Source organism: Uloborus diversus, chromosome 8, assembly GCF_026930045.1.
Source record: "Uloborus diversus isolate 005 chromosome 8, Udiv.v.3.1, whole genome shotgun sequence".
Taxonomy (NCBI): domain Eukaryota; kingdom Metazoa; phylum Arthropoda; class Arachnida; order Araneae; family Uloboridae; genus Uloborus; species Uloborus diversus.
In genome coordinates, this window is record NC_072738.1 from 146,023,527 (window position 1) to 146,035,939 (window position 12,413).

Consider the following 12,413-nt stretch of genomic DNA (forward strand, 5'->3'; position numbering starts at 1 on the left):
TTAAAATGGAAAATGAGGAGAAAATATCGCCGCGAATTTAGCAATACCATCCTGTTTTTGTCAGGAAGGAAAATAAAATCGCCCGTTCTTTTTTTCCATTGTGAGTGCCCTATCTCAAGAAGTAATGCTACGTTCTGGTTGAAATTTGGAATATATGTGAATCCATATGTGAACAGGCTTTGGTTCAATTTTAACGCCAATCGCTCGAAAAGGTGTTGATTTTTTTTTTTTTTTTGAGCAATCACGATTGCTTATTGTCCTCACTTGACCGTCCTTGATGTTGTGGTTCCTTTTTCAGCTTGAACCATGGGCCTCTGCAGCACCACCGCTCACCGTCCTCAGCAGGCGGTGCGGCTGCTCCGGTCCTGAGCTATCCGCTTCTCTTGGTCGGAGGCGTCCATGTGCTACACACACGCACGCTCACACACATACACACACACGACTTTACACACATGCACTCACACACGCCTACGTGCATACACACAGGTCTACGCACACACACAAGCCTACACACTTACACACAACTATGCACACGTAATCGCCCAGGAGGAGAGGCAGGTTTAATGGGGGGGGGGGGACAGGAGCCGTTTCTAGAAACAGTAACTCCAATGAGCCTCCACGAGTCCTGTCGCAACTCGTGATTGCGAAAAACATAATTTGAATTCAAAATTTCAGAATTCAAATTAATTTTCTTTTTTCTTTTTTCTTTTTTTTTTTTTTTTTTTTTTTTTTGCGAATAAAAATATTTTTATTAATGCAACAATAAGAAAGATAAATCGTAATAGATTGTCGTCTGCGTATTTCTCGTGACTTTAATTGTATGGAAATGATCGGAAATATTATCTCAATGATTTAAAATTTTTAACTGTTGCCATCTTATGTTTGTTAACAAATAAAATATTTGTAATTAATTCAAGCAAGGCTTTTAAAATAACTTTCAATTTTCGCTCTTTGCTTTGCTTTTGCAATAATTCAGACATTGGGATGGTCGTCAATGGTCAAAATGGTCGAAATGGACTCAGTACACTTCAAAACGTTCGAATCCGTCAAAATTCGAAATTCGAAAATTTGCACGAATCCAATACTTTTTTCTATATATTAGATATAGAAGAAAGTAAAAATCGCTGGCGCCAATGCACTCCTATTTTACTCTTACCTCGTTTTACACGGGTTTATATGATTAATGGAGAAAAATAAGCTTTATTAATTTTTTATTTTTTTCAATCCTTGATTGTGAAACGTTTGAACTATCAGAAAACAATTTCAATATTTTTCTTTTCTTTCTTGCTTCCTTTTTAAATTGTATTTATTTATTTACATACTTTTTCCATTGCACAATTATTATGCATGTAAACATTTTAGTAATGTTAGAATTTAGGAACGTTTTAAATATTTTACCCATTGGTCTTAAGCGGAAAATACATTTTTGAAAATGTATCAGTGCATTTATTGCTTTGATGTTTTGCATATATTTTATCTGCTTTGTGAATTTATGTGTGTCATAAAGTTACTTACAAGAAAAAAGAAATACTTTAATATATTCTAATGAACAATTTTTATTTCAGAGCTCCTACCGTATGCCAGGATGGGAAAGTGTAAGTAAATATACAGTTTTCTTTCAAAGCTTGAACTAAGCATAGCACAAACATGTGTACAAAACACAGCAAAAATATTATAAATAAACAATGCTGTGTGTAGAAAATTTAATGGACATATAACTGTTCAATTGCTTAACAGCTCGAAGTTTTTTTTCCTCAAATGCAAAGAATGATTCAACTTCGGAGGAACAAAGCGAACTTGAAGTAGGGTTAAGATCTATATAGATGACATGTGCAAAGGAGGGTCTGAAAGGCAATCCTAAATAACATAGTTCGAAGTTAGGATTGGAATGTTAGGTACTATTAACGTTTTTTTTTTTTTTTTTGAAATTGCCTTGTTATGATTTTCAGGCTATCATGTTCTCCCCAAAAGTTCAGCTAAACTATAAAATGGAAATTTTATAAGAATTAGAGCACATACAGGAGTGCTCTGTCATTACAATCCCACCTCTACACTGTTAAAACTACTGGTTGCATTTGGCACCTTTCAAGGGTGAAAAGCTTGTTCATCAACGGCACCCTATACACACTATACTTATGAGTTTTAATCCAATTTCGTACTTCATTCAATGGGAAAGTGCACCTGCGTAGTTATTCCTGCGTCCGCCATTGATTGTGGTTGAACGATGTCAGAGCGGAGAGCGCATGCGTCAACGTTTCACCCACGCATTTAGGAGGTCCGTCTTCACATTTATTAGCGTCATGCACCTTGATCACATTTCCTAGCCTCCATTGCACCTTGAGGCACCGTAATTTCACCTCAGGGAGCCAAATAGCTTGTCAAAGGCACCCGTAGTTTTGGCAGTGTAGTTTGAAAAAATATTTACTTTAAGCATTTAATTATGTATTTGTTAAGGGTAACTAATGGAAGGACAAGAAGTTCAAAAAAATTAAACTTGGAAAATTTCATTTTGCAAACATTTATTCAGCGTATACAGCAGTCTGAAATAGTGATATATAATGCCTGAGTCATCTTTTGCAATTCTGAATTCTTAAAATATACAATTATTTTATCATAATCCGTAGAACATTTATATTCTTTCTCAACAAACACGAAGATTATTCCCACATTATTATGCATTCTCAAACAAGTTACTTCTATTCCTGTTCAACATTGCTCTTTGTTAATTTCTTTCCCTTCCATCCAACGAACAAACTTGTCCAAACGTTAATAAATCCTTTGGAATATTTTTATGATTTGGTGTTTTCTAATTCAGCAGAATCTTCATTTTTAACATTATAACATTATTTATAACTGAGAGTCTGTTGACTTTGAAGTGGTATATCGTTCAATTTGTTGAAGTACTTACTATATTCAGTAACAAAACTTGTTACAGGATTCAATTAGTGCATATTTTGTGTGTCAGGATGAGAATGGGTCTTTTTGGATTCTTTTTTCTTTATCTTTTTAAAAGTTCATCTATGAATTTACTGATCTCTTCGCAGTGCGTTTAACGGTTAAGTCAATGCTCTCAACAGTCCTTTCCCGTGACTTGTGGCAACAAATCTGAAAGTTTCAATTCTGTATTGTTCTAATATAAATGTCAAGTCTTTAAACACATGTTTCTCCTTGAATTGGCTTGTCATTTCACAAACATGTCATAACAAAGTGATTTTGACATGTTTAGGAGTTTCTAAGTATAATTTTCATGATTTTCATCACATACAATAGAACAAATAAAATCGCGACAAATGTGGCGATTTTTTTTAAAATCTGGTTTTAATTTGGCCACTGGTGGTGATATTTAGAGAGTAAACTATTGAATCACATTAAAATTGCCAATAATGGAAACTGGCATTAAAATTAGAGTAAAAGGAAGTCATGTGATGCACACATCAGCTCGTTTTTTTTTTTTTTTTTTTTTTTTTTTTTTTTACCACTTCAGTATACTAAAAATAACGATTCAATAATTTTTTTTTTCCTTTTCTATCCTTCAGTACGCTAAGAATAACAATACATTTTTTTAAAATAAATATTCTATCTTTTCAGCATACTATGAATAACAATTCACCATTTTTTAAAAAATTTCTATCACTTAAGCATTCTATGAACAACAATTCAATTATTTTTTTCGTTTCTATCACTTCAGTGTATTAAGAATAACAATTCCACATTTTATTCTTTTCTATCACTTCAGTATACTAAGAATAACAATTCAACTTTTTTTCTTTCTTTTCCATCACTCCAGTATACTAAGAATAACATGTTGGAATATGTTGTGGGGTCGGTCATCCCCTGACTGCAATCCTTGATTGCGAAAACTCCTAGTTCGTCAGAAGAAAAAAATAATTATTTTCTTTTCCATCACTCTAGCACACAAAGAATAACAATCCACCTGTTCGAATATGTGGAGCTGCTCATCCCCACGAAATCTCTGGCTACAGCGGCCTGACGCTGACACTGCACAGTGACGCAATACGCAGCGGTGGGCGTGGCTTCAAGATTGCCTATTCAAATGCTGGTGCGAGCTTCATTTTGATAAGCATTGAAAATAGTTTTCAGAAATATTCAGCCCGTTAACCATTCCATGTGTTTCAGCTTGTGCACGTGTGTACACACGTGATCGTGGGCGTCATCACGAATCCAGCGTATCCGGGGTACATGAACAGCGATGTCCGATGCCAAGCCCTCATTCAAGCCCCCGTAGGATATACGATTTCCGTGTACTTCCGAAAATTTGAGATGTTCTTTGCTGACGACCAATGTGACACTTTGAAGGTAATATACTTAACTTTCTGTAATTTTGTACTCATGTTCTTTGTTCACGGACAATGCTTTGTTCAAGGAGGTTTCTTTTTTGAGCAATCACGATTGCTTATCTCACTTGACTATTTCTGGCGTGCTATGATTTTATTTTCCCGCCAGCACCCTCAGCCAGCACCACCGTCGACCGGCCTCACGATGCTGCTCCTCTAGCGAAAACCGTCTCCAATTTGCGTCCATGTCCTACACACACACGCACACATACACAACTACACACACACGCACGCACACACAAACACATACACACATACACAACTACACACACATACACAACTACACACACATACACCTGCACACATACGCAAACACATACACACACGCATACATATAGACACCTACACATACACGCACACAAAAACATACACACACACATCCACACAACTACCCACACATTCATGCCTGCACACAGACACAAACACATATATCTACGCACATGCACATACCCCCCACACACATTCATACACACAACTACCCACACACTTATGCCAGCACACAGACACAAATACACATGCCTACACACCCATACACATGCCCCCTACACACAAACACACAACCCCCACACACAAACACACACGCCTACATACACACACTCGTGATTGCGAAAAACATAATTTGAATGCAAGATGTCAAAATTTAAATTACTTTTTCTTTTTTTTTAAATTTCATTTCATTTTTTCCTGATGTCCCTCTCTGGTAATTACCACCCTTCGCCAGAGGGAAAGGAGAGGGACCTGATTCAAACACCTCATACGACGCACAGTAGTAGAACTTGGCGAATAAACGCTGCACGCAGTTATAAAACTTTTTTCCCCGCCAAAATTGAATCACCAACTCGCCTTTAAAGTTGTTTTCTATGATAACTAGGTTTCACTCTTTTAGGGGAAAACACGAAAGCATTGTTCTCTACTTAAGTGTAAAGACTTATACTGCCGTGTGCAGGTATGAATGCCGTGTGCAGGCAGTAACTGCAAATTTTTCATTTTTTTTTTTTCATTTTTGTCATCTAGTGTACGTTATACGTGAAATACACCGCCAGCTCAGTCATTTCCAGCCGAGGACTGCAGTTTCGTGCTTATTAGCACTCATCAGCCCGGCATAGGAAAGTGACCGAACTGGAGATGGAAAACCTCTTAAGGAAGCCAAGAGTGCGAAACAAACTGGTAGCTAATATAGAATTTGCAGACCAGACGAGTGACCGAAGCAATGGTTCGGTTCAACTCGAAGATTGAACGCAAGGCAAGTTATATTCAGTAAATTACTGAATATAGTGTACGTTATCTTCACTGTGCAAGCTCGCTCATTCGTTTTCCGCTGAAAAAAAGAGCTCGAAAATGGCGTCTAATTCCAACATTTCCCTATTGTTAGTATTGAATCCAAAACCCTTTTCTTCAAATATCTCGAGAACTCATTTCTGCAGATACTGCCCTTTACCTGCACACGGCAGTATAGGAATCTATACGGTCATTGTCCGGTGTGCATCAAGAGCGATGTTTGGCGCCAAGCCCTCATTCGAGCCCCCGTAGGAAGTACAATTTTCTTGTACTTCCGAAAATTTGAGATGTTCTTTGCTGAAGAACAATGCGACTTCCTGATGGTACTACACTTAACTTTCTGTAATTTCGTATTCATGTTCTTGCTCAAGGACAATGAGATTCTTTTAAAGTAGAAACATAACTTATTTATATTTTGTATTTTCGTTCTTCGTCCAAGAATTATTCGACGCTTTAAATACAAGAAAGAAAGATATTAGTTGACAGAAATTTCGCCACTTCTGCGGATTTTCTCTGCATTAAAAAAAGTAAACGAATACTTAACGTCCGCTTGGCGATGATTTGTTATCGTCCGCGCTAAACACGTGGTTAATGCCGCCAATTAACGTTTTTTTATTAAACCGTTTCCATGAATGCAATATAGCAGGTGCAAACCCTGAACAGTAAAACGTTGTACAAAAAATGTCGTTTTGACACAACGAAGACTAGTAGAAATGTTGACTCATCATTCTGGAGCAGACGGAAAACGAGCTGGAGGAAGATATAATTTCACTGAAGCCGAGATTAACAATAAACTGGTAACTAAAACTAATTCAGTACACCCGTGAGAGTTTGCAGGCGACTGTGCAATTCAATTCAAACTAGAAGGCTGAAAGCTTAGGTAATAAGGAGTAAGGTACCGCGCTTGAACTAGGGCTAAGGTAGAACTACATGCAAACTTTTGCAGTTCTTCTGACATCCAGAGATTGCAGTTTTGTATTTGATGTTGACCCCTCAGTGGTCGGAAAAATTACATTTTTTGTGAAGCGAATTACAACTACAATTAAGTTTTTTTTAAATAAAACTGCAAACTACTTTTGAAATGCAATCGCTAATTCGTTTCTTCGTTACTTTAAAAAATGAGTAAATAAAAATCACACACACACACACCATTTGAGGATTGAACGAATACATTCCAAAAGTATCATTGATTAATAAATTAGCTAATTTGAACATGAAACATTAATCAAAAAGCATCTATATTTTCTTTTTTTTTTTTTTTTTTTTGAGTCAATTTGTCATTCTTACGATTTTAACGAACATTCAATGCATTGCAATAAAGGGTTAAACAGTTGAAATAATTTAACCTTCAAATTTTGAAGCCTTCCTTGCCAGCGAATAATAAATTCAAGAAATGGACCTCGACTACTTGAAACTGTAATCTTCAAAATCCGACCAACACATTATGCACAAAAATACAATGCACAAATATGCAAGTCTCACCTTCACAAATGTTGCGAAATCTCATGTCAATTGTTTCAGCTAGTACCTGGGTAAGTACCTATTTAACAACTTGGCAATAATTTGTTTCCTTTTAAGTTACCTTGCCATGTTTATGTGTAGGCGAGTGTGTGTGGCGACGTGTGTTTGTGTGCGTGTGTATGTAGGGCAAGGTGCCACCGCCCAGGAGAGGTCGCGCTCCTGGAGGTTGAACGACAGTGGAATTCTCAGAGTTTTATGCTTAAGTTAAGCCTAGATGAACGCAAACGATTTGTAACCATGGCGGACAAAATTTATTCTCCTTATTAGTTTAAAAACAACGTGCTAAAATTACTCTCTTTGTCATGGTAATCTGTAAAATCCAAGCAACTTTAACTTCGGTCAAGTAAGGATAATAAGCAACCATGATAGATCAAGAAAGGTTAAAGCTTTATGACTTTTTTAGGGAGTTACAGTCATTTGTACCCTTCGTTATGCAGGGCCGCGGAGAGCCAAGACCCTTGCCAGAAATGTCGAAAGGCCCCTTCCCCCTCCACAAAAAAAAGGGAAAAAAGAAGAAAATTAAAGGGGTAAAAGTAAAAGAAAAAGAGGAAAAAAGAAAAGAATAGGGGAAAAAGAAAAAAATAAGTATAAGCGGGGGAGGGAAGAGAAAAAATCAAAACTGTTTACTAGAAAAAATTTAACTCTATTTTAAGTGCCACAGCAATAAATATTTATTCAGTAAATTTTACTTAATCTTTACGTTTTCCCTCTTATTCGGATATTTCCCTTCTCTTTCTTTCTTCCTTTTTTTCTTTCATTTTTCTTTCCTTCTTTTCTTTCTTTTGCGTCAGTGTCGCCGGGCCCTCACAAGTCCTGGGCCCCTAGTTTCCGACTAGGCTGACATGGCCGCTTGTCGGGCCTGTCTGTATGTCTCATTCCAAATGGCGGCAGTTAAATCATCTTGGTATATATTTAGGGGCTCTTCAACCCCTTCGCCAATCTCAATATAGTTTATACTTTCATGACCAGCATCCAAGACTCTAGAAGTAGAGCAAATTTGCTTAAACTAGGGGATGGCAAGTATCGCACCCTGGGTGATTTGACATGGATCGGCTTCTCAATCGGCTGATCTCGTACTAGTGGTTTGCGCGCATGTTTAGTTAAGCCTGATAGTTGCCAACACCACTCTATTCCTATTTGTGGTCATTCCATCCCCTTCCAGCACAGAGCGAAGGAGACTGTTTAAATATGCTGCCCGTCTCTTGGATTTGAACTAACAGTTGTGAAACATTGCTGAAATAAGCCATACCTTATAAATAAAACTGGTAGTTAATGCGATAAAGTTAATTAACTTGATTATTATTTATTTAAACAGACTTTATCCTTTGCTTTAAATATTTTTTGTAAGTAACATTTATTATTTAAGCAGAATCAATTATTTTCAACAGTGATGGTAGTTAAAAACAGAAAATATCACAATAACATATTTAGTACAGTCCACGATAAAGTATTCAGTTAGTTACTTGGGGCATAGATGGCAGAAATTACTCTCAATCTGGGGGAAAAAAAATTCTCTCTTTTAAGCGCCATGATGTAAATAAATGACTGATTAATTACACTGCGCGGTGTGAAAATCGGCAACGAAACCTTCATTGTTGATTTCAAAAAAGTAAAATAACCTTCTGAATGGGCTAAAGAACATGCTCCCTGATTTCCCCCATAACCCACCTTTGACCATCACTCACCCATATGTATTCCTATAGTACAGTAAAATTAGGCCAAAAAATGGCCAAACCCCAAACATCCAAAAAAAAAAAAAAAAAAAAAAGTTGAAACCTATTGCAAATTACTTTTTAACCTTCCAGCAATAAGGGGTAAAAAGTCCCAGTACTTTGCGCGTCGGGGTTTTGTGGAAAGGGGGCGGGGGCGAAGTATTTCTCTTCTTTATCTTTATCTTTATCTTCTTTACTAATAATAAAGCAGAAAGTCTCTCTGTCCGGATGATGTCTAGATGTCTGGATGTCTGTAGGATGTCTGTAGGATATCTGTAGGATGTCTGTGACGCGCATAGCGCCTAAACCGTTCGGCCGATTTTCATGAAATTTGGCACAAAGTTAGTATGTAGCATGGGGGTGTGCACCTCGAAGCGATATTTCGAAAATTCGATGTGGTTCTTTTTTTATTATAATTTTAAGAAAAAAACTATCATAAACTACGAAATCATTATAACGTGGAACCGTAACATGGGCACAAGCCAATTGGCGAGATACGAAATTATCATAGCGTGGAACCGTAACGTCGGTACAAGCCAATTGGCGAGAAAATTCAGCATAAATTATTTGTAAATACACAAGCGAACCAAAAGACCTTTAATTTTTCTATTACGGGCGAAGCCGTGCGGGTGCCACTAGTTACTAATAATAAAGCTGAAAGTCTCTCTGTCCGGAGGATGTCTGGATGTCTATAGGATGTCTGTGACGCGCATAGCGCCTAAACCGTTCGGCCGATTTTCATGAAATTTGGCAAAGTTAGTATGTAGCATGGGGGTGTGCACCTCAAAGCGATTTTTCGAAAATTCGATGTGGTTCTTTTTCTATTCCAATTTTAATAAAAAAAATATCATAAGATGGACGAGTAAATTACGAAATTATCATAACGTGGAACCGTAAGATGGGTGTACAAGCCAACTAGCGAGAAAATTCACCATACATTATTTGTAAATATACAGGCGAACCAAAAGACCTTTTGATTTTTCTATTACGGGCAAAGCCGTGCGGGTATCACTAGTCTTAAATAAAAATAATTTCTATTACTAAAAAAAAAAAATACTCAAACTCGCAGAAACCACTCTATGATTGTAAAATAATAAACACTCACAGAAAAAATTCTAATTAACTGAAGAGCACAGACGGAGGGGGGGGGGGGGTGCGGGAGTCCATGGCGCAAATTGCGTTATTGGCATTTTTAATGCAGTTTATTTCAAGGTGTATTTCTTTCTTTTTGGGAAGTTTTTGTTCTGGATTGGTACTCCGTCACACTTAAGGGGTGCGCCATCGCTTGGGGGGGGGGGGGACCCTAAACTGGCATTCTAAAATCAACGATTGCAGTGAAGTTCACGAAAAAGATTTACTGATTTTAAACTTTTCCGAAGTACAAAAAAGTCACACAATAATATAGTAACGTGAGAAGGATAATTCTAAAAGATCTAAGCGAGCTCAGTAACCACTTTATTTGTGACTGGAGTAATTAAACTTTAGAGCGCTGGAGTTATATCGAAAACAAAATCCCTGTGCAGCAAAAAAAAAAGTCCAAATTGACTGAAGTTTCCCTCCTTCTTCTTAATTAATTTACTTCAACTTATCTACAATCTTTTGCCATCACCGTAAGGGGGATAAACCTAAATTGCCAATAGTGAGACGGGCAATGCTACAATTCTGCACTCTCTAAGTTGGTGGGGGTTCTCATTTGCAAACACTAAGCTGCCTCTCTTTTACGCAGCTGGTTATGTAAACTATGCTAAATATGCGCACATATGCTGGCAGCACTATCTGAAACTTTTAAGTACATTATGCGATAAAAAAATAATTTGAATCTTGACATCTTGAATTCAAATTATGTTTTTCGCAATCACGAGTGTGTGTCGTGATTGCGAAAAACATAATTGGTAGACGTGTAACATTTCGGTAGGCGTGTGTGTTTGTGTGATCGGCGTATGTGTTTGTGTGTACGGGTTATGTGTATGTGTGTAGGCATGTATGTTTGTGTCTGTGGGGAGGGGTATATGTGTGTGTATGTGTGTGAGCGTGTGTGTGTATGTGTTTGTGTGTGTGTAGTTGTGTATGTATGCGCGTGTGTGTAGGACATGGATGCAACCCGGAGACGGCTTTCGCTATAGGAGTCGCATCGTGAGGAGCCAGCCGGTCCACGGTGATGGTGCGGAAGGTGGCGGTGGGAAAAATCAAAGGAACGTCAAGGACTGTCAAATGAGAACAATAAGCAATCGTGATTGCTCAAAAAAAATTGATCACATCAAACATGAGCTATCCAACGAGCCAACGCAGTGACAAATTTTGGTGGTCCAGTGATCTAGCGATGGAAAAAATCTTGATGAGAGCAATAAACAATACAACAGTAGAATTCTAAATATTTACATCTTTTCGTCTCCCAGTTTGGAGACAAAAACTGATTTCAGGACAGATTAGAGTCATTAAAATTTGGCATTTTTAATAACTTATTCATTAATGGCTGGAGAAGAAATGTTTTTACATTTTTGCAAAGAAAAAAGTACTAAAAGCAAAGAAGTTTTAATTTCAAGGGAGGGGGGCTCGAGCCCACCCCCCTTGCCCTCCTATGTGGGCGCCCTTGGATGGAAGATACCTTCTCCATCAGGTTTTTTCGGTAATGATTTGCAGGATTCAAGGAAATGTGCCAGATTCACAGTGCCTATGTCACTTGTAAATGTGGAAAAGTTAGTGTCATTTTTGATGGGTATAAAGAAGGAGAAAGCACCACAAAAATATCATCTCCGTCCTATTACCACAATCAAACCTTCTGCTCTAGAAGACTTTCTGCGCCTCAAATCTTGTGTTTGCTCTGAGAGGTTCATTGGATAAAGTGAATGTTTGATAAGTCTGAAAGTGGACTGATGTGCTCAACTATACGCACAAACTGTGTTAGACATAGCTGCAACAATAACGATTTTGCTGAGGACCGAGACTCCAAAAAAGATCTTGATAACGAAGACTTTTTGTTACAAGCTTATTAGAAATCATTTGAAAGCAAAAAAACAGCTCAGCGTAATTTTTCTGGGGCTTTGGGAGGAGGTGCACCATCGCACTTGGAGGATGGACACACTTGATTTCTAACTTTAACTTTGCATAAAATAAATTTTTTATATATAATGTATGGAGGAGGGTTCGGAAGTACTGCTTCGTTTTACGGAGATAGGGGGGGGGGCTATGTAGCATTGGTGGGTTATGTCATCCCTCTTGGGGGGGGAGGGCAAACACTTAATTTCATGTTTTAAATTTAGTATAACATAATATTCTCACTTTAAATTTACTCTAAAAATTACGGAAAAATACCCAAAACAGCAATTTTTAGATGCTTTCCATTCCGAAACCCGACGCACAATGGGGTGGGACTTTTTAGCTGATCTTATTGGGAGGGTAATAAACAATTTGCACCAGGTTTAGCTTTTTTTTTGGGGGGGGGGGGTTGGGTCCGACCAGTGGCGTAGCTGAGGGGGTGGAGGGGGCGGTACTTTTCTAGGGCCGGCAAATTGGCCCTTTTGATGTGGAGAAATTAAATGTGTTTTCC

At 37.7% G+C, this 12,413-nt stretch overlaps 1 protein-coding gene across 1 annotated transcript in view; it reads left to right on the plus strand.

Moving 5' to 3' along the window:
- Positions 1–12,413, plus strand: part of LOC129228663 (cubilin-like) — a 240,137-nt gene that overhangs the window by 201,374 nt on the left and 26,350 nt on the right. The window contains exons 45-47 of the mRNA XM_054863347.1: positions 1,566–1,595; positions 3,913–4,060; positions 4,138–4,277. Of these exons, the coding sequence (XP_054719322.1) occupies positions 1,566–1,595; positions 3,913–4,060; positions 4,138–4,277 (318 nt within the window). The remainder of the gene's footprint in view (positions 1–1,565; positions 1,596–3,912; positions 4,061–4,137; positions 4,278–12,413) is intronic.